At 42.1% G+C, this 27,688-nt stretch overlaps 1 protein-coding gene across 16 annotated transcripts in view; it reads left to right on the forward strand.

Annotated features, from left to right (window-relative positions):
- Nucleotides 1-27,688, forward strand: part of SOX5 (SRY-box transcription factor 5) — a 607,462-nt gene that overhangs the window by 508,410 nt on the left and 71,364 nt on the right. For 14 of the 16 annotated variants that reach the window (XM_039698241.1, XM_039698239.1, XM_039698237.1 and 11 more), the window contains 2 exons: nt 5,150-5,273; nt 16,917-17,002. In XM_039698241.1, coding sequence (XP_039554175.1) covers nt 5,150-5,273; nt 16,917-17,002 — 210 coding nt within the window. The remainder of the gene's footprint in view (nt 1-5,149; nt 5,274-16,916; nt 17,003-27,688) is intronic. The other 2 variants (XM_039698247.1, XM_039698233.1) reach the window with 1 other exon arrangement.

Raw genomic sequence — 27,688 nt, forward strand, 5'->3', positions numbered from 1 at the left:
TTGCAGGTGGTGAATTAGGAAGAAAAAATGCACCTCTAGTTCATGGCACCCACTTCTGCTTTGCATCCTGGACATCATAAGCACCCCATGAAAAGGCACCTCAGGCTCAGCAGGAGCAGGGATCATTCCATAACCTGGAGAGGCAGGGCTTGCTGCTCTGTAGGCTCAGGACATGCTTGTGTCAGCTTAGGGAACTGATACACAGAAGAGAAAAACATTTTCTTATTTTAAACATCACTGAAAGGGAAAATAGCAGATTGTAGTTATATGGGGACATATATTTTTATTTTCCTTAAGATAGACATGGGGAGGGGGGTGAGGTAGAGGGAAAGAGGGCCAACACATGTGCTAATTAAAGAATGCAGTCCTTCAGCAGTGTGTGTCACTGAGAGCCAAGTGTTTCTGGAGGAAGGGGGACAAATGCAATTAAACATGTCATTTTTGAAGGACAGATTTGTGTTGCTGCATGTGAAATGTGCATTGCATTCTTCCCTAAACAGTAGAAGAGATGCTTAACTTACAAGCAAGTCACAAGCAGGAAGATATTCCTACAACAGTTTGAAGTTAATCAAATCATTCATGTGCATCCACCGTTCTAGGGGCTGCTGAGAATAACTCCAGTGAAAATAAAAAGTAGCCACACTTCTACATGAAGAAACCACCTAAGAGTCCCCTTCAGCAGAGATGCTCATGCAGCTCCTGAAGGGCCTCTTCTGAGCAGTTCAGGAGAAATGTACTGAGCAGAGTTTGGCCAGGTTGTAGAGAAGAGAGTGTTGCTTTTAGCAGCTGCTCTTACCCACACTCAGTAATTTGTTATCCATATCCAGTCTCACCAAAACTAATAGAATTCTAGAATTGCCTCTGAAGAGCTAGAGGTGAGTGCATTAGCAGTATTTGTCCCTCAGTGGAAAATATGATAGATAGATAGATAGATAGATAGATAGATAGATAGATAGATAGATAGATGGTGGATGGATGGATGGATGCTGGGAAATGCATTGAGATATTTACCTTGGAGAGAGGAAAATTTATATAAAAGTTGATGCTAATAAATACGTAATGAACAGCTGTAGAAATTAAATTGGGGGAAGTGCATGAAGAGAAAATAGATAGAACTAATAGCAGCTGCTATTTTAGGGGCTTAGGTTTGCTGAAAGTATGTATTTATGTTACTTGAGAAATGGTATAAGCCTTCTAGAATTAAGCACGATGTGCAAGGGAAAACTCTGAACTGGAAGAATTCTGTCTGGATGAAGGGGCTATAAAGGACCAAAATAAAGTCATGGATGCTTCCCTGATCCTGGCATTCTCTAAGCCACAAATGTCTAACTTTGCAATCTTAATGTTCCTTTAAACTATTTCCCTGTGTAGCTATTTACATAGTGACCCAAAGCACACAGGACTTTTTACAGAAAATAGAACTGTAGCTGTCGAGTGTTTGCAATCTAAATTTGTGGAAGTCACAGCAGGAGCTAGTAACAAACAGTGGGGGTAACTGTTAAAAACATTCTTGGTGCTTAGGTAGCTGTGGTAACCATAGTATGTTCCTAAAAGTAGACAGGAGAGCAGAATTTAGGTGCAAATACTACAGTTATGATGAAGCTGAGAATCCTGGAAATATTAACTGTGACTGTGGTGAATGCAGTGTGTTTGTGTGCTTGGATTTCTTATGGTCATAAAGGGCACGCACAGATTTGTGAAGATGCTGGCCCAGGCTTCAACAGCTTGAATTGGTTCCAAGTTTGCCAGAGTTTCCCTTTGATTTGGTAAGCCATTCAGGGCCAGACTTTTCAAAGGACTGAAACAAATGAAGATACATTGAGGCACTTTTCAAAATCATAAATCTCCGAAGGCAGCTCTGGGTGTTTCCCCCTTGGACAGCAGAATTACCATGAGGTGCTTGTCATGTGCTCATCCTGGTTTTTGTATTGTTAAGTTCCTTAGGGGTGGGCACTTTTTTGGATTTTCAGTGGCAGCTATGAAGGTTTCCTGGTGTGGTGGTTTGGTTTGGCCAAGCACCAGGCACCCACAGTAGCCACTCACTCACCCTCCCCTGCCACAGCTGGGCAGAGGAGAGAGAAAAATCAATGAAGGGTTCACAGCGTGCTCAGCTGAGCCAGTGGCAGCAGTGTGAAAAACCAGGCCTTGGAGGGTTGTGTCTGCGTCCTCCAGACCAACACCACAAGGTAGGTAAGAGGTTGCAAGGTGAAATTGTAGCTCGTTAAATCCACTGGGAATTTTGTGAGATTGCAGCTGAGAAGAGGTCATCACGTAGAGAGGCTGGCCAGTGGAGAATCTTGACAGCTGTGTGAATTATTAGATTGTTGAACAGGTATTTCTTTTTACGGATATATGTCCGTTAGCAGAACAAATTGAAGGGCCTGGAAAACAGCCCTGATTTGCAGTCCATTATATTCAAATTAGAAATGCAGTATCAAGAAGTTACAGTCCAGAAAATACTGGAATGTATGTAAGCTTCCAATAAAAATAAAATATATTTGATTGAACTGATAATAAAAAACACTTGAGGGATTTAACTGATGTAGTAATACCTTGAAAAGAGGGAAAAAAGAGAAACACCTTAGATGTAAAACTCAGAAGGAGGGCCTGTATTCAATGCCACTTGAAGCAGTTGTATCCTAGCAATTCCAGTTAATAATAATAATAAACATAACGAGTTAAAACGTAGTAGTTAAATGAGCCATAAAAATGAAGAGTCCATAATTTGTATTGATATTGTGTCAGGTAATCGGATTAAAATAAACTAATGTTTGCATTTATTTGTGTTTAGGAGAAAATGAAGTGTAGCTGAGTGCTGCTACATACATTCCATCCTGGAATGAAAATCACATTGTTTTGACTGTGTTATTTCTATATCCATGCAAACCATCCTCATCACTCCATAGCTTTTACCTCCCTAATGCAAATAGGGTTGTGTCATTTGAAATCAGGGGCTATAAGGCCCCTTGGAGAGTTGCAGAGGAGCATCAATTTGGAAAAAAAATGAAACACAGCAGTCAGATTTAGGAAGAAAGGGCATTTTCCTGGTAAATGTTTTCCTAAATGGGAATTTTTCAGTGTGGTGTTTTGCTCATGTGTTTGGCAGTCACTTGGAATCAAGTGCAGACTTAAGCTACATTGTGGGCTTGGCAATGACAATTTGTGTGTGTGTGGTGCTTTAGTTATATTAGCCCTGGAGGCAGAGTTAACACTTGCAGTGGGACAAGAGTATTTGCAGTCATCAGAGAACTTTGCAGTCAGCTTCAATAACATCACTCCATTTTTTTCACTTTTTTTTAACATTTTTTTTGGCAGCAAAGCACTTAGTAGAACCATCTGTCTTTCTATTAGTGTTTTTGAGTCCTGTTTTGAAGCTTCTTCGCTTGGCAAAGTCACTTTCATCCTTGGAAACCATTTAAAAAAAAAGTTCTGTGGCTTTTTGCCGAAGAAGAGTACTATGCAAAAATTCCGCATGGCTGTTCATTTTTGTTCTGAAAGAATACAGTTACTTTGTCTTTGTCTTAAAAAAAAAAAATTAAAAAAAAAGGCAAACCACAAAACCTCAAAGAAAACAAACAAAAAATAAACACGTGAAGAAAAGGCAGGTATTGGACAGCTCTGGGATAACTGTGTGCAGACAGAGAACAAATCACATTTTATATTGTTTTTTCTCCCGTAATTCAGTTGAAAATATGTATGCCTTCTAATTAACAGGATCAGAATAGAAAGACAAATATTGAAGTAACAAAAAAATGGATCAAGCTAGTTCAGTGAGTGGAGCTACATCTACTCTGTGTTTCAGCCCCAATCTTAATCTCCCACTGCAAGAATTTCTGTCAACGGTGCTCTTGAACTCTATCCTTGAAAATTGTTTCAGACCATACAGACACAGTCAGCACACACAGGGATGTTGCTGGCTCCAGGCATAAATTAAAAGGGATGGTAATCCCAAATTTTGTATCACTCTTTTGCCTGGTAATGGTGTTGGGTGGACCAAGACATGGCCTGGATTTTAAGGAGAATAAATGGAAATAGAATTAATTGCAAATGGTGTATTCTGAGCGGTGGCAGCCAAGGGACTGGGGCAGGTTCTCTTTCCCAGTTCTGCTGTCAGGCAGCAGTGAAGGGAGTAACACCTTGTGCCCCTCAGCACAGAAGGTTGTCTCTTGATACTCTGATTTTCTGAGTTACTTAAGGCCACAAAATAAATTGTAGTTTTCAAAGACGTCTCCATCTCCAGTGCCTCAGCTGTACAGCGCCATTGAAATCTAGATGAGCTCTCTAAAAACAGAGCCAGTCCTTCTTGACTGACTGATCTGGTCAGTACAGGGAGGGGGGTTAAAATTGAAACTAGACATTTAGCATTTTAATCCAGCAAACTTTGTGTTTCTCATCTGTGTGAAATACAGGGACAGCTTCCATTTCTATCAATTATAAAAGCTATTAACGGAACTGGGTAAAAGCAACAGCAGTAGATGTTGTGCCATGGCCCACTTCCAGCTTTGATGACTAATTTCTGCATGGCTTTAGTCCCCTGCAGGATCCACTTACAATATAATATTTTCCACTTCCTGACTTGCATGGTTGTGTAGGGTTGCTGTGCAAAGTTGAACGCCTAGCACTTCAGACATGACTGTTTTATTTGTGAATAAAGGGTCTCAGCCTCTTTTCTGAGACTTCATCTTTTCACATGTACAAATAAGTGCACGTGTATGAGCATTAAAATAGCATTGGCTGTGCTGTGTGCTGCTTGTGCACTTATTTTTCCTTTCTGAGGAGGTGTCTTTGTGTTTGGGCTTGGTCAGGGTGAAAGCTACTGTCTGAAACAGATACTGCTGCACAGTTCAGTGAAAGAGAAGGAAGTACCCCCCTACAGCCAGAGATAAGTGAGTCATCATGAGCTGTGGGGGGAATAATTAAGTGGGATATAGATATGCCTTAGTGAAATATTTCAGTTTGTTTTGGATTCATGTGATTCGTATGAAGTGTTTGGTGATGAAGATGAAGCTCCACGGTTGATGCTGCTGGAACACCCCAGTATGAGGAGGTGTGTTCAGACCACACCTCTCAGATCAGCAGTGAAAGAGAGCATATGACCAGACATTGTCCCCCCCAAAATCCTGTGTTTGATTTTCCCTCTCCTGTTCAGCAGGTCCAGGGTCAGCTGCCTCCATTAATGATTCCCGTGTTCCCTCCAGACCAGCGAACCCTAGCAGCAGCTGCACAGCAAGGATTCCTCCTTCCTCCTGGTTTCAGCTACAAGGCGGGATGCAGTAAGTCCTGGAGATTCTTTTAGCTGGAAGTGGGTATTACAGGGCACACTTTCCAGTATGTATGAAAACAGCACCCTATCGATGGACAAAGCCATGAACTTGCAGGGATGAGTGTGAACCAGGGCATTAGTTGTTACAGCATGAGAAAAGCCTGTCAGAGATGAGGGATGTGTTCCTACATAGCAGCCAAACATCTGACACAAGAGGTGGATTTGTGCACCTCCTCTCTGACAGGCCTTTCTGACAAGTGAACATGCTCATAACCACAAACTTGCATCTGAAGAGAAGCTATTTGAAACTTCCCAATAAATTTCAACACTGTTGTAAGAAAACATGTTTTTTCCTGAAGCAGACTGCTTGCTATTTGTGAACTGAGGGCCTATTCTAGTCTCTTTCTTCACACAGAGCTCACATTAATCTCAACGGAGGTTCTGCACAGAGATCAAAGATAGCATATGCCTTTCAGTTTGATGGACTAACACAAACTCTGAGGATATTTGTGAGAGCCTAACACTTAAAAATATAGCATCTACTTTTTTAATCTTTGGAAGATTTGTATTGTTCTCTACATTCTGCAGATTTTTTTTATATTTTATTTAAGCCTTCTATAGGATTTCATCTTCCTGTCAACATGATGAGAATAAATACAAGTTAAGAAATAATGAAGGAACTTTATTTCTGTGAATAAACTTAGCTAGAGCATGAATTTCATAGACTTGTTTCCGTGCACTTGTAGAACTCTTCTGCCATCAGCTTTCTACTGAGTTAGCCAGGACTTGCTTGTTCCACCCTTCTCTGTCTCTGGTATGGGTGTTTGTTATGTCCATGTCCCTGTATCCATCTGTATCCTTGACTAACTCATTAATTCATCAGTTGGTTTGAGTTACTCAGCACTTGCCACTGCTGCATTTTTGTAAACTTAGAACATAAAAAGATTTCTTTAGTTAAGCTGGCTTAGCCCACAATTTCAGACTTCTCTCAGCTTCTGAACATCACAGACACAGTACTTGAGTTTCTTTGGCCACTGACACCTTTTCCTGATATTTCACAGACTGGAACCACTACTGCAAATACTGTCCCAAACACTTCACATCCCTCAGCAGCTGCAGTGCCAAAAGATGCTCTCATTGAGCTCTTGCAGTGATTTCACACAGTCTCTGTCAGCTGGGAGAAGCAGTGACAGAACGTGTAGCTGTGAGCCACGCTGAATGTGAATGCTGCCGTGGCTGTGGGGCTGCAGAAGGTCAGCAAAGACAGATAGATCTGGCAGATGATACTGTTTCCATGTTAGTCAAGTCCAGTTTGAGTAGGAGTTGAGGTGTTTTTTTCCCTTCTTTGTTCTGCGTGCACATGAACTCCATGATGGTCCTGCAGTTCCTCACATCTGTGAAATGGATGTGACGTTGCGTGTTTGTGTAACCCTGAAAACTGAAAGGCAAAAAGAGCAAAGTTTCTGCTGCTTCTGGCAGCAAGGCTTGGAATTAACAGTGTGCCAAGATGTAGGGCTGAGCAGGAGCCAGTGGAAAAAGACAGCTCTGTGTTTGGTGGTTGCCTGGCATGTTTGGCTGAGTTGGACTGAGAAGCTGAGGAGAAGGGATAAGTAGTCCAAAGGGTTTTTTCCTTTCACTCACCATCTAGAGTAAACACAAACTCACACACACATTTAGCTACACCTGGAAAGCTTCACCTCACAATGTGTTCACATCAAGTCATGTTTTTCACAGACCACTAAAACATGTTTCTCTCATTTTTTTGCTTGCCCTACTGTGGACCAGTCCACTTGGCAAAGTCTGTAAACCAGAGAGCTTGGGGTACAATTTTGTTAAGCACCTGAGTGATTTAGGAGACTAAACCTTCCTCTTAAAAGTGATAAAGGCACTAGGATCTAAGCCTTAGGGGTATTTACCAAATTCTTGTACTGCAAGCTTCACTGCAGTCACCTGTGCTGCCTTGAAGTGAGCTGGAGGGGGTTTTAGTACCAGCATCATGCTGCAGCAGAGAATGTCCAGCAGATTAACTTGCTCAGCTTCTGAATGGGTTAAATGCCTGATTTTCACTGAGTTTGCTGTTGGGAGCAAAGCCTAGGAACTTCCAAAGACCCAACCAGCATCATGTGTACATGGCTGCCATTCTGTGTTTTAAAATCAGTTTATGTGCCTGACTTGTGAAAATGGAGCCTCACTTCTGCCTTTTCCCAGTCCTTTTGGAAAACCTGCTCTTCTTTCTGGACTGGTGGCATTTTTCAGAATTGTTTTCCGTGGCTGACTGATGGAAATTCTCTAGTGATGATTCTGTTATTTATTAGCATTAACAACCTGCAGATAGGAATGATAAAAAACTCCATGTGACAGTTCAGTTTCAGTCACAAAGAACATAAAGCTATGAAAGTTTTTCACATACTGTTCCTCAAAAAAGTGAGATTGGAAAGTTTGCGGGAGAAGGAAGAGAGAATTATTGCAACAACAAATATTTTCATAACTATCTAGAGATGCAGAGCTCCTTGACTTTGGAGACACATTCAAAGGGACATTTGTGCTGCTCTGCACCTGCCCCTGTGAGAAGCCAGGTCTCCAGAAGGAGATGTGTGGGCCAGGCTTCCTGGTTAAGCATTCTCAAACTTGCTTCTGTCCAGCCGGGACAGGAAGGACTCTCTGTTACAATTGATTAAACTGAGATGGTTCTTTTCCATGGAAAGCTGTTGGGAAGGGATTGAAGAGCAGCCTGGCCGCAGTGGTAGCCTTTGCAGGGGCTGTGGTGGGAGCTGTTGGCCTCTTCAGCCCAGCTAGGATGTGTGATCAAGGCTCAGGGTGTGCAAAAGAGGAGAAATAATGAAGAGCTGTACTGCTGTTTTATTTTCATTCAGCTTAGCTAACAAAACCTCATTTAACTTATTCAGTGCTTTCTGGTCCACCTGTGCCTCCAAAGAGGGGGTGAAATGTGAGTCCCCCAGTGGTTTCAGGGTGTGTAAGTGGGAGGGCTCCTGAGGCAGTGCTTAGCCAAGGACTCCTGACTCACCACACAGAGGCTGCAGAAGAAGAGCATTGCTTTCTCTACACATTCTTTGTTTTCTGAGCATTTAGGCTGAAGAGAACACAAAAATAACACAGCAGTTGATAGCAGTGGTCCATTTAGACTCCTTTCATGGCAGATACCCAAGGAAGAGCAGGGCAGAAGTGCACTGATGCTTTATCCCCTTCCCTTGCCAGGCTGCAGTGGCTGAGGGCTCAGGGCCCTTCTAACCCAGTGGTGGCATCACTGGGAGATGTGGTGTTGAAAACAAAGAGTTTTTCCCTGCTTGGTTCCAGCCTGATGGAAAACATTCTAGAGAGATGAAACGCTCAAAAAAATACAGCAGTATCAGTCTCTATTATGTGCAGAGCAAATGATTCAATTATGCTTTTCCAAATATTTTTCAAAATTGGGTAAATAAAGGGAGGAGAGGGGTAAATATTTTCTCCGTGGTTACATGGCAGGTCATGGTCTTTGGCTTCCAATTTGATGTACTACATTTCCTTTTCTTTCTTTTTCTCCATAGCAGATCATGCTTGGGAGTGGCTTGGGTTTTCATTTTGTTTTGTTTTTTTAAACAGATGGTTTGCATTACATAAGGGACAATTTACACAAGTTGACACTTCCCCTTTTTTCTCTATGGCATATTGTGTGGTGGTAAAGTTGGCAGAGATGAAGGGAGGAACTTCTATTAGGATTACATTTCTATTTGAGAAAAAGATTCATAATCTCTGGTTCCAGTTAGTTTTCAGCCTCCATACCTAGATATAATTGCATGTATAAAATATTTAATATTATTATTTACAACTGAAGTACTTTTTCTTATGAGGAAAAAAAAAGTTGGCAGTATGTGATGGGCTGTATAGTCCCCAGTTAGGAAGGTAAATACTGATTATATACTTACTATACTTATTTGTCCTGTATTTAGTTATGAATGCAATGTGTGCTATTTGAAATTTAAATGTTTTGATTTGTCATGCAAATTTTTTCATTTCCTTTATATGTATTTTATGATACACATAATACGTAATTTTAGATAGATAGATGTAAAGTATCTATCTATAGATATAAAATATCAAATACATATTTTATATCTCAAATATATAGACATAAAATATATTTTTAGATGCAAATCTTTTTATAAAGGGCTGATGTTTCAAGGTTAGTTGTTGACTAAGTTAGTGACTGGCAGCATGAGCAGATTTGAGGAGCTGACCCAGTATCCCAACTATTGAAACTGGTTTTAGCAGCAGGAGAGCAGATTCCGTTTCAGCTGATGCTGAAATCAGAGTCTGATTGCTGCATTTCCCAGAGCTTCTCCCACGTTTGGGCTCCCCACATTGGCTCAGGTCGTGTGACCCTTCCTTTCTTCTCCTTCCATGAGCTATCCCTTGTTACTCCTGCTGCTGCCAGCTCAGCCCTGCCTGTGGTTCTGAGCAGATAATAGACACAGCTCCCAGGATTTTAGCAATGCCAAGGGAAATGTCAGCTCTGCTGAGGTCTCAGGAGCTGTTGCTGTTGACTTCACTGAAGTCAGATTTCACACCAGATGATACAGATCTGCTAGGGCCACTCTTAGAAATAATTAGAATTTATTTAGAGCTAATTAATATTTGAGAAGTGCTTTGAAAGCATAAAAGTGGTGCAAGTGATAGAAGAGAAGAAGTTTTGTATTGTGCCCTTTGAAAGCTGCATGGTTCTGCCTCTGAGCAAGCTGCTTGTCATTTGTAGGTAGTATGATCCTCTTGTTAATGCACATATGTATGGATCTGTATGTGGAATGTTAAGGCATGGCTGTGTCTCCTATGCAAGAGATACTAAAGGGTGTGAAATAAAGACTTGGGGAAGCACAAGGAACTGCTTCTGGGGGCTGAGCTACAAAAAAGGCAGGAGGAGTTAGGAGAACAGAGTTCTCTGGGTCTTCATCAGCAATCCAAGGATCAGCATGGTCAGAGCCTTTCCATGCTTCTGCATTTGCAGAGCTGTTTGCCAGGAGTTTCCAAGTCAGCTGCACAGAGCAGCCCAAATCTTGGTGAGTCTTCCCTAATTAGTGGTGCTAAGTAGGATTAATTTAGGAAACTGCACTCCAAGACTTATTAAAACATTTGGTCATCATGCAAAAAGGGGAGAAAATGTGGACTTGTAACACTGGACTAAAGCAGTGGGGTGAGTTCTCTCAGTCCTGAGGCTTTCCAGGATGACTGTAGCTCTTGAATTCCACCCAGTTTCTTCCATAGAAGATGAAAACCAACTAATCTTTTCTAAACTAAGTGTGCAAGTTTTCTAAACTAAGGTGTGCCAAGTTTTCTGAACTAAGGTGCACAAGAAATTGAGTTACTTGGAGGTTTTTAGGATTTGTTTTGTTTTCTTGGGGAGCAATAGTTGCCAAGTCTGTATTTCCAGAAATGGGATTTACCCCAAGTACTTTTCCAGGTTACTGGCAAGTTGTCAGGAATAGATAGCCTTTTATTTGCTGATACCTGTGTTATTTTTATGGAACTATGAAACAATTTTGGAAACAAGATTTATTTTTCTTTGCCCATTTGTCCTGTGCCCTTTGGATAGTTTGTTGTAACAAATCATATTGAGTTTGCAGTCAGATGTCACCAACACAAGGGTTTTTTGAAAGCACTTTAATCAGTATTTCAACCATATCCAGTTGGGGGGGGAAGAATCTCAATATACAATAGGTACATTTAATATGTCTTACATATCAGCTTCTTGCTGCTGGAAGTGTTCTAAATAATTCACAGAAATTTATTGATGAAATATCTGATTACCTCTTAAAATTGGCACAATATGAGAGATGAGCAAGTCAAGCCTAATAAAATTTAAATATGCTGAATTTACCATTCATCTATGTTCTGAACAATAATTCTCATGTCTGATAAAAGTGAAACTCTCAGTTAATTGGTTCCTCACATAATACAATAAAATTAATGTTTAGGAGCTAAATACCATAAAGTTCCTCAGGGGAAATGCTGATGTGTCTCTGTTTTTCAGTCAGTCACATGTTTCATGTTTAATGGAGTATCATGTGGATTGTCTTATAATTTTACTTGTGCTCCGTGTCCGTGTTTCTGTCTTCTAAAGAGAATTGAGTGCTGATTTCTTATTTAACTGTGTCAGCTGACATGCAGGTCATTCACAATCACCAAATCACAAGAAAAAAATATTGGCATTGCTGTGTTTTTATCAGGATGGCAAAAATAGAAGCTGTGTGTTGTGAAAACCTCATCTTCCAGGGCTGCTGTTCATGCCTGAGACAAGAAAGAGCACCTGGCCAAACCCTCATATTCCCCCAGGATTAAGAGTGTGGATACACATTGTGGATACACACAGCAGGAAGGAGGAGGTTTTGGTGCAGCTTTGCCCCTCAGCATCCAGGGGGGTGTGATGGTTCTGTGGGGCTGCAGAGGTGATGGGAGGGAGGCAGGGCTGCAGAATGGAGCAACACAACTGAAGGCTGCTTCCAAATGAGAGTTCCACAGCCCCCATCTCTGTGTGGCTTCTCCTCATAATTCCAGTGCAAACAAAGCAGGCAGGCAAAACAGTGGGGACCTGGAAAAACAGGCAGGTTTCAGCTCAGTTGCTAGGCCATGAAAGATGTCTGGTGTTCCTCCACCATTATCCATAGGTGGGCAGCAGAATAAAGTCCTGGTTTTTAAATTCATGAGCATGTACAAACCTTCGTGGAAGTACTTGGGCTTTCCTTGGAAGCTGGAGTTTTTGAATGAGTGTAATTTATTCTACAGGTATAGAAAAAACATTAAAAAATGTGTGTCCTGAAATCATGGGTTATTCTGGCTGGCAGGGACTTCTGAAGGCTTGCAGTCCAACCTCTTGCTTCAGGCAGGGTCACCCAGGAGGTGGGATCAGATTCCTCAGGGCTGTGTTCAGCTGGGGCTTGCCAAGCTCCAGGGACAGAGAGCACAGCTGTTTGCACAGCTCTCAGCATCTGGCTGTCCTTGTGGGGAGGATCTCAACCAGTTTGCATTTCTTTTTGGAAGCCACTGGTGGGATCTTCTTCATACTTTTTTCTTATTAACATAAATCCATATCTGTAGGGGCGGAAGTCAGGGAGCACTGCTCATGTCCTCCACAGCCTCCCATTACTTCTCCTGCATGTCCAACATCACAGCAAGAGAAGGAGAGGAAAATGAGGTTGAGAGTAAATGAGTGGGGAGAAGAGATGCATGCCTTACCTGTCAGCTGGCCATCAGCTGAGATTATTCATTATAAATACACTTATGTGAGAAATGGAGTGTAAAATTATTGTGGCTTTTTCTAGAATTTGTCAAAAATGGGGAAAAGAGAACATAGAGAACATTCCTTTTCATTCAGCAGAATATACGATAAGAAAATGTTTCTTTTGGTATTTTTCATGGAATGTAGTTTAGCATATTGGTCTTGGAAATTATAATGTAAGAGTTAGGTTTTGTTTCATATTCTTCATATTCTTTACACTGTTTATTCTTCTTCCATGATCTCCAACTTTTTTTCGTTTGCTGTCCCTGAAAAATAGGTAGGAGAAAAACAATGAGTTTTTAAAAAATCACGGGAAATAAATGCCCTACTTCTCTTCTGGTATCTTTTTTTTAAGAGAAGAAAATTTCAGGAAAAAAAAATCAGTGTTCTATTGTTTCATATAATCAGGTTCAACTTTAAAATCCTGTCAAAACATTATAATTTAACATTAGCATGTAACTTGATTTATATAGCAAGTAAGACAATTGTGCCTGCTCTGAAGAGCTTGCAGCCTGTCAGGAGACAAGACAAGACACTGGGGGGGATTTCACCATGAAGGAGAATAAATGAGATGAGTGACAGAAAAAGGAATACAAAAAACATCTTCAGGGTTTTGGTGAATGGTGCAACAGACATAATGTTAACTCTTATGCTTTATTTTCACTTGAAGAAAAATAAAGTCCTAATGTTTTTTAACTTAAAAAAAACTCCTTAGATAAAATTTTGCAAAACATATAAATGGTTTTAGAGCCATTGTTGTATTTCCACGAGTACAGAATCATTTCATAGCTGTGAGCTGGTAGCCAGTCAGTTGAAGATCAAGTTCCTAAACACAGGGCTGTTATTTTGTGTGTTGGGACAGGATGTCCACTTGGCTCTGCAGCACAGCTCAGCTTCTGCAGAAATGGGTTTTCAGTGGAGGATCATAGGAGAGTTCGTAGAAAGAGTGTTTGAAAGTGAATGTGCTTCATGAAAAATCCTCTTGTAAGCAAGATCTTGGAAGATTATTTTGGGCAAGGATGAAGGTGTGATTTGAAATTGAAAGAAGTTGCAGTGCATAAATTATCAGGAAAGAGGTTCTGGGTATGTTTGTGGAAGATGGACCAGAAGAAGGATAGAGAAATAAATAAAGTATTGGCACAGAACTGAGGACTCAGCCTTGTGCTCTGCCCTGATCCCCTGGCACTGCCCACAGTGGGCACTGATAATATTCCTCTGTATTCTGATATTCCCCCTCTAATATCCCCCCTCAGCTCCCCCGGGCTGACATTTCCCCCTCCTTTCTGCAGCTGCTGCATCACCAGTAAAATAAATCATAAATCCTGGGTTCTCTTTACATAGCCAGCCTTGAATAATTCTGTTCTTCAAAGTGATGTCACCAGCTAGCTGGGAAATAATTATGGATTAGGCAATAATACACCAGCTAATGAAATGATTTTTACCTTGTTGTCACCATAAAAACCTCAGCCTTTGATCTGCTCCAGATTTTACCATATGGCCTCCTAAAGAGAAACAACAATAAAACTTCTCTCTGCTGCTTTGTTTGTAGGAAAAGTTCACACATAACAAGAGAGGTAGTTTGGAACATGAAGTGACTGCACAAAATGTTTCTTTTGGTAGCTGAAAGATGCTCCTGCCTGCAGCATTTGATTAATGATGAATTCCTTAAATGGAAATGTAATATGGTTGTTTGAGATTTTATTGGTGTTTTCAGTGGTACAAATTTGAGAGTGGCTTGGGAAATACCTTGAGATTTGTATGTCTTGTCTCACATTCCTGAAATGTTCATAGAGCTTGGAAAAAAAAAATGTAGCTACTCCTTACATCTAAAAATAAGATATTTCCTGAAGATGTAATGTAAAGACATGCATTTCTCAGATTTCAGAATTAGCTAAAACTGTTTAGTCAATAAATTCACTCTGATGTGGGAATAAATTCAAGGATAGTAGAAAGATGTAGCATGTTCTAGAGGAACAGCAAAAAATTGCATTTATAGATAAGACCTGAGATGTTTGTTGGTATTTTGAGGGCTGGCAGGTGCTCCTGCACTGTGTGGTGTCAGCATCTGAGTGTTCATGGATCAAGTCCCAGAACCTTCCCTGGCTCTGAAGAGTTGTCTGTGGGTTTTGATCTTGGCTCTTCCACTGGGCTGTTGGTGGGAATAGTGGGATTTATGAATTAGCATGATGGTCTGAGGCTGTGTGTGGAGAAAAATGTGGGAAAATCAGCTTCCAGTGCATGGAAAATCAGCTTCCAGTGCATGGAAGCTGATCTTTTGAGATGTGTTTTAATACAAATCATTAAAAACTAGAAAATTAATGGGCTGTAAGAATCAGCATCCTACTGAGAAAATTTCCCTCATTCTTTCTTTTTTTTTCAGTTGAAAAATCAGAAATTTTATCTTCTTTCTGTTTTTTGATCAGAATGTCTTCTCTAGGAGGGAGTTTAGGAATGATGCTGAGCTGACTCTGTGGTGGTGTGGAAGCAGCTGGACACCATTGTCCCTGGCTCTCTGACCACTGTTTCCTTTTTCTGTGTGTCTAAGGCCCACTGCTCAGGTCACAAGATAGCTCTCCAGAAAATGTCAAGTCAGAAGGATTTTTGATTCAGTCCATGGTAGGAAAAGGAAGGTGGGTGCCTCAGAAAGCAAAATAAGATTGGAAAATGTGAAACAATGGCTTTCTCTGGGGAAGAAAAAGAAAGCCAAGCCTGTCAGGAAATCTGCTGCCCATTGACAAATAAATAAATGGAATTGTTGTGGCCTGAGGCTGGTGCAAGGACACCGGGGAATGGGGATGCCTGGTGGACATTCTGGTTTGCATTGCTTGGCTGCTCAGCCCTGAATGACTGTGAGGCTGCACTCAAGAAGGCATTACTTAAGATGTTCTTAAATATAAACAGGCACGGTTATTTAAGTTAAGTATCTGTGAAGATGCTTTGCCAGCCCAGGTGCTGTTGTCCTCTATTACTAGAACTTGTGCTGTTTAATTCTTAAGAGGAGATCAAAATCCTTGAGTGACAAGGTCTAACTGAAGAAGGTTGCATTATAAAAAGGGAAAATAAACATTAGCCACTTACCTGAATGTGTGTACACCAACGTAGCTTATTTCTAACATTAAAAAAATTACATAGATTTATTTCCCTTTGTTTTCTGTTTCCTGTAACTAAGCTTTGATAACATTTGAAACTTTAATTAAATAATAATAATTAATGATTGTACAGAACACCCTGCATTACCTCCTTAATTGTCTTTTTTATTTTTTCACCCAGTTCATTCAAAAAAGCACAATCAAGGGGAAAACTTTTAATCTACCTTTTCAATAACATGTACAACAACATTTAGGTAGATTTTCATGATAGAATGTTCTGCTTTTTGTGCTACAGAAATTGGGCATGCCACCAGAACACAGGGACATGCAGAAATGCTCTAGTGAGCTTTATTTGGGTGGAAAGTGTTAAAACATTTTATCACCTGAAGAAGCAATATAATGTGTGTAACATCCCTTATTATTTTTGTTAGTTTTCTTTGTGGTTTTGAGGATGGGGTAGTATGAAGTTTATTTTAATAAATCAGACGTGTTAGAATTGACCAAAAGTGAGCTCTCCATATCATTAAAAGGTGCCTGTCTTCATCTCAGTTTTTGCCATTTCAGATAATTTTCCTTCATAAATGCCTGCAATTTTTCTTAAAACCTTTACTGGTTCCCTTTATCTCATTAAGCACAATGCAGTTCTTACTAGAACTTGAAGTAGTTTTCCTTCAGAAGCAAAATTGAATCTCAAGTCATGAGGTGGAGTTGGTGCAGGGATTTCAAAGGCTTGTATCTGATTTCCTTAGCTTCACGTGCTTTTTCCTGTTGCAGGATCAAACCCTGCCACTAAAGTGAGATTTTTTTCCTCTCCTGAAAGAACACAGTAGTCAATTGAGTACCATTTCCACTCTGCGTGAGGCTCAGTTTGCTAACAGTGAGCAGAGTTTAGTTAACTTCATATTTTGGACAAGCTTGTAAATTTGTTCCCTTCTAATGCTGTGATCTTATCAAGGTTGTACTGTTTTCCTTTTCTTCTCCTCCACCCCCATCTTCTTTCTTTCCTTTTTTTGAAGTGCAGCCTTCTGATCAATGTGCACTTTTTTTTTCCATTTCCCTAAATACATCATGAAAAAGGATGAGGTTTCCGCCTTAATTGCTTGTGCCTTTTATTCACATTCCTCTCCCAGCCAGAATTGTGAAAAGAGTGTTAGTAAAAGGCTGCACAATAGAGCTTTTCATTAGGCCTCAACAAGGCACACAAAAGAAGGCTTTTGGAAAGAGTGAATGCAGGACTTTAATTTGCAGGTGGAGAGTAGATAAAAGGTGCTGACGCCTCTATTATTCTCTTGCTTAGGTGACCCCTACCCCGTTCAGCTGATCCCAACTACCATGGCAGCTGCTGCCGCAGCAACTCCGGGCTTAGGCCCGCTGCAACTGCAGGTAAGTCCAGCACAATGCAGAGGAGGCGAAGGTTAAGTAAATATGAAAAACAGTTTTCTCTTCCTTGGGAACACAACGCAGTTAACAGGGGTCTTGGGGCTGTTCTCTCCGTGCTGAACTTGCGTCTGACGCACAAGAGTCATCAAATGATAACGCGATTTACGTTCACCTCGATGGAAGTTTTTGTTACTTTTTTGTGTCCCTGTTGTCAAGTTAACTGCTCTGAGGTTTGTACTTTGAATTTCCTCGTAGCAGTAGGTTTACTTTTCTTGCTGACGTGGTCTAAGGCCAGACAACAGCTCAGTACTACACAGCCACTCTGACTTCCCAGAAGTGGGGTGGCTCAGAGAACTGGGAAATACAAGGTGAAACCTGAGGGTTGAGATAAGAACAGTTCCATAACTGATATCAAGTAAAATACAATAGTAGTGATAGCAACGATTGTAATGGAAAAGAGAGAAGAATAAAACCCAAGAAAACAATTGCTGACCAGTGCCCAGCCTGTCCCCTGGCAGTGGTTGACCCCTCCTGAACCAGTGTCCCCAGTTCATCACTGAACACAATGTTCTCTGCTGTAGAATATTCCTTTGGCCACTTCAGGTCAGCTGTCCCAGCCTTGCTGCCTCCCAGTGTTCTTGTGCAGCTTCTCAAACTTGAGGAATCATTGATTTAGGGTAAGGACTACTTAGCAACAGCCAAAGCATTGATAAGTTATCAAACATTATTCTCATCCTAAATCCAAAGAACAGCACTGTACCAGCCACTGAGAAGAAAGGCAGTGCTATCCCAGCTGAAACCAGGACACTTTTCCAATAGATCCTTCTCCTGCAGGCTGTGAAATACCAAAAGGGAATGGATTGTCAGGCAGAAGAGCTCTGTCCTGACAAGCACTTTTAAACTGCTTAGAGTCCTTAACATGATTATGTCCTTTTAGGCCATAAGTTCTTCAGAGCAATAACTGGCCCCTCCTACTGTGTTTCATGGTACCCAGAGCATTTTAGGCACTGCTGTATTGCAGATAATTTAGTGATTATTCTGATTTAACATGGACAATTAGAGAACAGGTGGAAAGACACTGAAGGGTTTGAGGTTTTTTCAGCTGCAATATAAGGAGTTGACCTGGTAGCCAGATGTATCTGATTGAGACTGTCAGTGTTCTGGATTTTGGAGGCATTAGGCTGTCCATGGCAATGGACAATGCTAGCAAGTCCTTGGGTATTCCTGATTAGCCACACAGCCCTTGTCAAGCCATTGGAATTAAGCAAACATGGTGTCCATTGGCACGATTTTTCTCCCTGTTGTGTGTGCTGGGCTGGTAGGAGGAAGCCAAGTGATATTTGGGACTGAGGGGAAATCAAGATCCAGATAATCTCTAATTCTGCAAAGTCTGGACTGCCATTCTCTTGTAGAAGCACACAAAGCCCCAAGCTCTGCCCTGGGAATGCATCTCCCTGCTCACTGTTGTTTGCCAGGTGCCGTGGAGCACAGGGCTCTGTACCTGCTTGGGCAGCTCAGCCTTTCTGACTGGGCTCTGAGAAATGCATTCTGCAGCTCAGCTTGGAGCAGACAGCAGATATCTCAGTGCTGTGGCCAGCGGGCTAGAGCGTGGGACACAGTTCTGGGGAAGATATTTTTTACTTTTATTTTATTTTATTTTAACGCAGCCAGCGGAAGTTAGCTGAGTTTCACAGAAATAGCTGCCAGTGTGTAAGCTGACACATTCCATGCACCACAGAGGTTAATACATTCATTCCTATTGTGCCTTTGGATGAAAAGCAACATTGTCTGTGTGTTAGTTTCTGATTCTCTGAGTTACAAATACTGTAGGCGGCTTAGGAATCATGGGAGCCATAGAAGTCACCCCTCTGAAATGAATTTTGAGGCATTTCAGTATTGATAAAGTGCTTTTAATAGCCAAACACACATGAGCAGACATATGGAAGCAAGAGGGAGGGAAAAAAGAAAAGCAAACATGGAGCTAGCTAGCAATGAGAAAACAACACTGATTCTAATTCTTATCTTTTCAGTCATTCAAACTAGTCCTAAAATAATGCCTTAGTGCTCCAGTAAGATGGTAGGACGGTTTACTTTCATTTCAGGACCAGTTTTGGGCTGTATCTCTATGCATGCTGTGGGCTGAAGTATCCTGGTTAAAATAGGCTTTATCACAATAACAGTTTTCTTGTTAAAAGGTGGGCTTTGTGCAAAAGTGACTGAAGTCATAAGGATCTTAGGATGAGTTTAGGTTATGGAAAAGTTGAGAACCTCAAAGGCCTCTTTTTTCTGTGCAGAGAACATTAAAATGAAAATATTGACCAAATTCACCTATGTTGTTTTGCTACATGTCTGGAATTAGAGGGAGAGTTTGGCAGCCAGTCAGTGGGAGAGGCTCAAAGTACTGACTTAGCAGACTCTCTTAAATTTTTCAGATCCAATCTCTAAGGCCATGTATATGCTAGAAATAAAGTGAAGCTGATTTTTCTTCACATCTTACCAGTGATTTTTAGTTATCATTGCAATCTATCTGGTAGAAATTGGACATGCCTCTTTAACTTCTGGTGCCATTTGGAAGAGTCAGGCTAGATTTGCTTCTGGAAAGGTTTCATCATACAGGATTCAAAGCAGATGCCCACCTATGCTAACATGAATGGAGCTCAGCTTAGGTGCTAGACTAGAAGACTGTGCCTTCCAAACTCTGTTCAAATCCAGTTTAGCTCAGTGATGACTTGTTGAGTCATAAAGAAAGATTCATGATGTTTTTAAACCCACCTTTAAATGGCTTTGCAGTCTCTTTCAAGGAGGAGCTCTTCTTACTTCAGACATTCCCCTGCTTAACTTAAAATTCTGGTGTTCCCTGCACACCCTCTGTCATCTGGTCATCAGACAGGAAAAGGTCAGAAGAGTGGCATGTTCCCTCTTTCCTTCTTTCTCTATCCTCCCTATCACTCATCTTTCAGACTTTGTGTACTTAAAGCAGGGGAGATCAAAGGACCTGACACAATGCTCAGCTTGTTGCTCCCAGCAAAATTCGATACACAACGTTATCTCAGTGAAGACAAAGCCAAGGAATGCTTCTTGTTTGTTTATGGAACAATAAACACGTCTTTGTTATTTCACTAGAGAATTTTAAGTTGGGTCATGGCTTAGTAGTGTACTGTGAGATCAACAGGAAGTACTTTTTTTATCCCTCGTTGTCAAAATCAAATTTTTGTTTGTGTAAATGAAATGCATGCTGTATTTATGGAAGAAGAGCTAGCACCTGATTGCTTTCCTGTGGCAAACTAGCTCTTTGTCAGTGAAAATGCAGCCCCTCGTTTTGAGTTCCCTGTAGGTTGGCAGTGATGGATGTGGAATCTGAAGCCCCCTGTTCCTCTGAATCCCCAATGGGGTGTACAGATTCTGATATTTGCCATGTGGGATCGCCTTGATCTCCAGTATCCACAGAGACTAATGGCTCAAGGGGATTGGGAGCTAAACCTTGCATTGCTAGGTGCTGTAAAGGCATAGAGGGATGGGGCTGTGTTGGAAAAGCTGGAACAGTGCAAGCTTGAACCTGCCCTCTGATAAAGCACTGTCTATCAGCCCCTTGTATTCACTCATTCCCACTTTTAATGACAAAATGCCATTTGGGGGGAAAAAAGTGGGTTTAGCTTTCCCGTTACTGAGGAAAGTCAGTCCTGAATGTTACTGTGGTGAAATCCCTCTGGGCAAGCACACGGGTTCCTTACATCAACTTTTCCCCTCATAAACATCACCAGGTCTTGTTCTTCAAGAGTGGTGCAGCTATGGTGGCAGCTATGCATCAAATGGGAGAAAAGCTGAACATAAATTGTCACTGTGTTCTACTGAATAAGGCTAATGACTCAAAGTACTGCTGTATGCCTTATAGGTGTTTTCCTCTATGGTTCAGCAGATGAGGGAATTCAGTCTTGAAGATCAGCATTCAAAGCTGCAAACATACATGTGGTGTAACAAATTTTGCACAAACTAAACTGCAGGGTTTGTTCTGGTGCCAGTCATCGTGGGCATAGCTAAGTATGAAATAGATGTTTCTGTAAGTCTGAGAAAATTCTTTACAAAATTGTATTTGAAAGTTTCTTTTCTGATAAAAAGTATTTTGTGAGTAGTTTCTGAGCATTAGGAAACAGGGGAACTAATCACACAACGTGAAAACTGAGAGGAATCTGCACCATTGGGAGTGGGAATGGTTCAGATTTCCCAGATTGCTTGTTTGATAACCAGATAGTGACAACAACTGATTAATTGGCAGTAACACAAATGCTGTATGTAACCATAACTCCATTGAAAGATAATGCTGGATGAATAATGACAGCTGCCTGTGTAGTCTTACTGCATGGACATTTTGTGTCCTGTCAAAACACTAGAGCAGTCTGATGTAATACAGACTTCCTGCAAACATCTGCTCTTGGAAAAAAAACACCCCAAAAAGTTGGGAGTGCCAGCATTCAAACTTTCTTCCCTCTTCATCTCAGCATGAAGCAGGGCTTCATAATTATTTGTGGTTGTGTTCAGCCTCATGTCCAAATCTGTCAGTGTGTGAACCAAGAGAGCCTCCCATCAGTGTCTCAGAGTGAAAGCATTTTAGCTGGTCTCAGTTCTGGACACCAGTCCTTGGGACAGTCCTGGATTCTCTGTTTGTATAAAGATGAGCAGCACATTTGGGCCTTAAACAGTCTGGCCAAGGTCTTAGTCTCTACTTCCTATATTAAGTACTTGGGTCAATTGATTTTTTCCTACTGCAGACCTGTGGTAGGATGCATACCAGGGACTGAATTTAAATGGAATTTTAAAAACTGGACCACAATTTCAGAAATACTTGGGCCTTTACTGCAGACCTGTTCTCGTAGTTGTGTGGTAGGTTGCATACCAGGGATGGAATTTAAATGGAATTTTAAAAACTGGACCACAATTTCAGAAATACTTGGGCCTCAAGCAGGCACTGATGTTACAGATTGGATTCTGACAAAAATTAAGCCAGTTTGGAGTTTGAGGGCTTTGCAGAATTGTTCATCCTGCTGTTATTTGGGTGTCAGCTCAGTACAAATTGTCCTTTGGAAAGCCTTGTTCTAGGTATCCTAAGGATCCACAGTCACTGGGAAGCTAGAGGTTGTGGTAGATTGTGTAAAAGCCTGAACCACAGAGCACAGCTCAAATAAATCTTGTTCATGGTGGGTAAATGTGCTTTGTAGTTGGCATTTAAATAGCCCATTCTTGCCTCTGATAGAATCTTACACAACGTTATGGGTAAAACGTTATGGGTAAAAAAAAAAATATATATTTGGATTTGGAAAAGCTTGGTCACATCATTTTATCAGAACCCAGTCACTTTAGAAGACAGTGATTACAGAAGAGTGCATAGAAATGCTTTGTGTTTTATTGAGCACTGTGGATATCTGAGCCCAGGCACAGTGGACATTTGCAGGCAGTAAACACACATGGTAAAACAATACCATGGCCACTCTGTGCCTTGTCAAATTAGAACTCCCTCCCCCCTCCAGGGGAAAGAATTAGCAGGGGTAGCATATTCGTTTTGTCTAGATTAACAGTCCTTTCTGCACAACTCTCAGATTCCATCCATATCTATGAAAAATGAAAAAAGACTGAAAAATGACCAGCCAGTGTGCCTTGCAGTTGTAGCTCAGGCCTGCTGTTTGCTAGCAGACCTCTGTCTGCATGAGTGAGTTTTCCTCCAGGTCAGAGACTGAGTTCCCTCTCCCCCCTCCCTCCAGCCCTGGGTCTGCAGGGCAGACAGACAGAAGCACACATATGATTAATACAGCACAGCTGCAGGAGTGACTCATTTGCATATGTATTAATAGAGGCAAAAACAACAATTCAATTACATCCAGAGCCATTCTGCATACTAAGGAACATATGCAAATAGCCTGGAAGGAGTGCAGCCAGCCTTCTCCCTGGCTTCCCTCAGCTCACACGGGCTCAGCAGTGCTCAGAAGGAAGAAAACCAGGTAGGAGATGCTCACACAGCTACTGCTCCTCCTGCCCCACCCCCTGGCTTCCTGGAATACATTTGGACAGTGGAAATAGCACATATTTTCCCTGTTATTTCCTGTTTACCAGCCTTCAGCTCCATGTTGCTGTCTCTTTACCTATGAGCCCCAGCATGAGGACAGCAAATCCTTTGCCTTGTGTTCCCTATGCACACATTTATCCTGTTCTTCTTCCACCTCATCACTTGTGTTTCCATTTGGCTTTGTCCTTCTCTGCCACAAGATTTCTCCTCTCATGAATTAGCACAAAACAGCCATTTCTGTGCCTTTTTCTTGCAGTGACCATGTATATCTGATCTCAATGGCATTCAGTGATTTTCTGCTAGGGGACCGTTAATCCTTCTAATGGATCTAAAAGGTGTCTCAGAGAAGTTGACCTGTTCTGTGTGGACCTGTTCTATCAGGATGCATTGCTCTTTGTCTCTGCTAAGAAAGTTGTGGAGCTCTCAAATGGAAAAGATGAAAACCCCCAGGTGCTCAGTGGTTCATCCTGCAGCTGATGGGGAACTTGATAACTGGTACAGAATCTGATTCTAGTGACAGAAACAGATGTTCTCTGAGCCTTACAGGAATTTATTAGGCAGTAGTTTAGAGCAGCTTTCAAAAGCAGGTTGGAAGCACTGCAGCACTGGAGCTTATGCTATAGGAGCACTTAAGCTGTAAGTGAAGGTTTTTTAGCTGTGAGTTATTCCCTAACTTGGTGTTTTAACTAAAAACCATCTCTGTACTCAGTGTGCTTTCCATACAGGCCACTGCAAGGTGCTACAGAATGTTGGGCCAGGATCCATACCCAGTATCCCAGTTTTTGGGAAGGTGAGACATTGAGCACTGACCTTCATGGACTAGTTAAACAGAGCTCTGTTTGATCTGGAGAAGCCACTAAAAACCTCTGGAAACCTGACAAAGGCATTGAGAAGCCCAGCTGCCTTGGGTGGCAGCCCTGTGTGTCTCAGGCAGCGTGGGTCACTGGCCATTTGTATGAGACATCTCTGTGGTGTGAGCAGGCAAAATAAAATAGGTCATGCAGGGAGGAGTGTGTGCCTGTCTGGCAAGTGTGCTTGGGAGGTCAGGTCATCCTTAATTTCTTTTCTCTTGCAAAAATGTTACACTTGTTTCTTTTTGGGGTTAGCCTGACAGACGGAAGCAGATTACTCCTTGATTATTTATAAGGCATTAATTTTAGATGAATATTGCTGAAGTAACTGACATCATAAGTAGTTTTAGCAGCCAGCAGAAGAGCCTGTTTGCAGATTGGAATGTGACAGGCTTCACTTATGCAGTGTCCTAAGACACAGTCTGAAGGAAGAGACAAGGAGTGGAGGCACCTGTGCCAGCCAGGACTTTCTTTGTGCTTCTGTGCCACAGAACCCCCATTCCAGGTGAGTGGAACTGTGGTGTCCAAGCTGTGAGTTCAGCCAGCTGCAAGGCACAACCAGTGCCAAAACAGCAGCAGTGGCAGCACCTGCCTGCCAGTGTTTTCAGCCAGGGTGGGGAAAGAACATCTGAGAGTTCTTACACTGCCCCAGAGTAATTTCTGTTGTAAAAGAGGGAAATAACAACCCTTGTACACACCTTGAGGTGCTTCCCTTCCTGCACTGGCAACTGTGCAGGTCTGTGAGGTGTTTGTGTTTCACATTGTTTCTTGGCTTACATTCATTGGGAATTAGTGCTCCTGGGAAAGGTCTGTATGAAAAATCTGGTAACAGACCCAAAAAAACTTTTTTTTTCCCCCCCTTACTTTGTGTCCTTTGCACATTCCAGACACTGGGTTTTGAAAGAGTTGGCTTATGCTACTGGTTTTCCTATTATGTTGTTTGCTCTTTTCAGAGGGATGCTGCTGAAAAGAAGATTATATAATCATGCAAATCAGATTGTATAATCCTGAGCAAACTGTCCAGAGGGGGGAGAGGAGGGGAAACCACACTGAGTGCAGCTTGGCTGGCTGGGGGGAGATCACAAACCAGGCCCTAATGGGGCTCCTGGAAAACCTGGGAGCTGCAGTCAGACTGGGAAATTTCTGTGAGTATTTCTGGAGTTCACTGTCTCCATGCTGAGCTCTGCCAGCAGTGTGCATTGACAGTCCCCAGCAGAGCAGCAGGACAGAGCAGCACTCAGGAAAAGTGCAAATCAGTGATGAGCTCACACTCCAGTGCCTGTGGGACAATGCTGTGCATAACAACAGGGGCAATCTCTGACAAACCTACACTAAATAATGCTTATTGATAAGTGCTTACTGCTTTGGGTCCACTAATCAAATTACTGCAAATTCATCCTAAAGCACAGCACAGGAAATGCTCTCTGTTGTACCCAGATCAGATGGCATGGTTTGCTGTTAGATTGGTGTAATAGATGAATGTGTAAGGATTTCCATTTATTTCTCCCTGCAGTCTGTTTCATGGCCATTCTTTGTTGTCCAAAGTTTAGGTCACTTTCAATAGGCAGGGCAGAAGGGGATAGGAGTAAACAAACAGAATAGTAGATGTGTGCACGAGGAGTGCATCCCTGGCCTGTGACAAAAATTGCATATGGCAAGAGCAGGGCAAGCCTTTAGAAGTTTCTGAACTCTTACCCTTTCTTTTATTAAGTCTGATTCCTTGCCAGGCTTGACTGTGAGCAGCCAGGGTATTTAATCACCCTTTTATGAATGGGGGCTAATATTAGGCACAGTTTGAAACTATGAAATACCTAATTACTGTAGGCTGTAGATCAGAGTGTTAGACAACAAACCAATGAGGTCAGGAGGCTTGTTCTGTTTTGCTTTCCAAAGTCATCAGTTGAACTTTCCTCAATAGAGGATACCTAGTATCTGGAGATGTACTTCCCAGTGTCAAACTTCATTATTCTGTTGTGCCTGGATGGCAGAAGCTTGTTCCTGAAGTTAAGTGCAAGTTTTTCCCCAATACGTAGGCTCAGTTTCCCCAGATTCCTTTTCTGCTTTTGGAGGTTCTTCATGCTTTCAGCTCAGGTGAATTTTGTAAGATCAGTCTGAACAAGAAAATTTGGAGGCAGCAGTACCTGTAGCTCCTAGTAGTCCTCAAGACCAGCATTTAAACTTTGCAGTCTGGATGAGCTCTGCTTGCTGGAGTCTGATTCCTAGAGTAGCCCTTTAACTTTGTGTTGCTGCCTTATTTCTTTGCCGTTTTCACCAGCGGTCTGTTTCTGTTCCATTCACTGGACAACTCAGGAGAAAAGCACTGCAGACTGCTGGATTTGCATTCCTTACCCCTTAGCCACAGGACTGGCCACATCGCAGATGAGTTACCTGCCTGGAAATGTGCTGCAGGTTTGTTCAGTCGTCCTTCTGGGAGGCTGACAGACTGAATTGCAGGGAGCAGGGCTGTCAGGAAGCTGCTGGGTGACTTGTCTTTCCTTAATGGGCAAACATACAAATGGCACAAAATAAAAATAATAAAAAGAAAAAAAAAAAAGGCATGTATGCAAGACAAATGGTTTTTAGAAAGTGTGTGTTTTTAAGCTGAGGGAAGGTTAGAATCTGTATCCTATGATTACCAATACATCAGGAAAGCAGTAAGGAAGTTTTAAATGCTGCCAGGGCAGTAGAAGGTGAGATTTTCAAAAGCATTTTCTGCCTAGATCTGCACCTGTGTGTCTTGCTGTTCAGAGGTATTTGTATTTCTCTCTCTGCTTAGAGCCTGCATTGCAGCAGAGGCTTCTCTCTGTACTGCAAGCTGTCCTGTGCCTTGGGAGCCACAGCTGTGCCACATCCTGCACCAGCAGCCCCTGACAGGGGCAAGCTGTTTGTGGCATATTGAGGCACTCAGGTTGTGTCTGGGGGCTGCTGTGGAGTGGCTTTTTCCAGCTCCTCCCCATGGGCACAGTGTCTGTCCCTCCCAGAGGGGGCTGGGGCTGCCAGACGTGCTCAGGGGGACGAGGTAAATCCTCAGAGGGGCCACCTGTGCCCTGCCTGCTGTGCTCAGGGCTCAGAAAAGCAGCATTGCCCGTGTCTCCCTGGAGGGCAGGGCTGCTGGTCCCTCAGCACCCCTGGGCAGCAGCACCAGGGGCTCTGTGCCCTTCTGCAGGGAGGTGTCAGCTCTGCAGGTCACTCCTCTGCCCGTGCTGCAGCAGGGAAATTGCACCTGGCAGCAAATCCTTTTCTCTGCCTTTCCCCTTCCGTGGCTCAAAACCTTCTTTGTAAATTAAAACAGTGTGTTCTCCATGAATACACCAAAGCAGGACAGCTTGTGGTAGTGTTATTAAAGTGTTTTGGGCCATTCCTCTAGAACACAGCAGCATATTTATTTTGTTAAGGGAACCAAATGGTTCTAGCTGAATTTGGCACAAGAACATGGCTGAAGTCCTAGTTCATCTCTCATGTAGATTTTACCATTAAACTCTGAACTTCTAAAAACTGAAAAATTCATATTATGAACACTAATAGGTGTGCTGCATTTGGTAGTGTTGCCATCTTATTGCAAATTTCCACACCTCCTTGGTGATGTCTCATGGGCAGCTCCTCACAGCACAGCCAACAAACTCCAGCCCTCTTCTCAACCATCCAACCCACTCCTTTATAACACCCATCCTCACTGGGCACAGCTGTGCCCTGTTAAGGACAGGCCTGTTCTTAATCCTTGGTAATTAGTACAGCTGCAGCTCCTCAGGGGTGAGACTGCCTTCTGCACTATCTCTGTGCTCC

The sequence above is a fragment of the Passer montanus genome, unplaced genomic scaffold, assembly GCF_014805655.1.
Source record: "Passer montanus isolate IOZ18808 unplaced genomic scaffold, ASM1480565v1 scaffold122, whole genome shotgun sequence".
Classification (NCBI taxonomy): domain Eukaryota; kingdom Metazoa; phylum Chordata; class Aves; order Passeriformes; family Passeridae; genus Passer; species Passer montanus.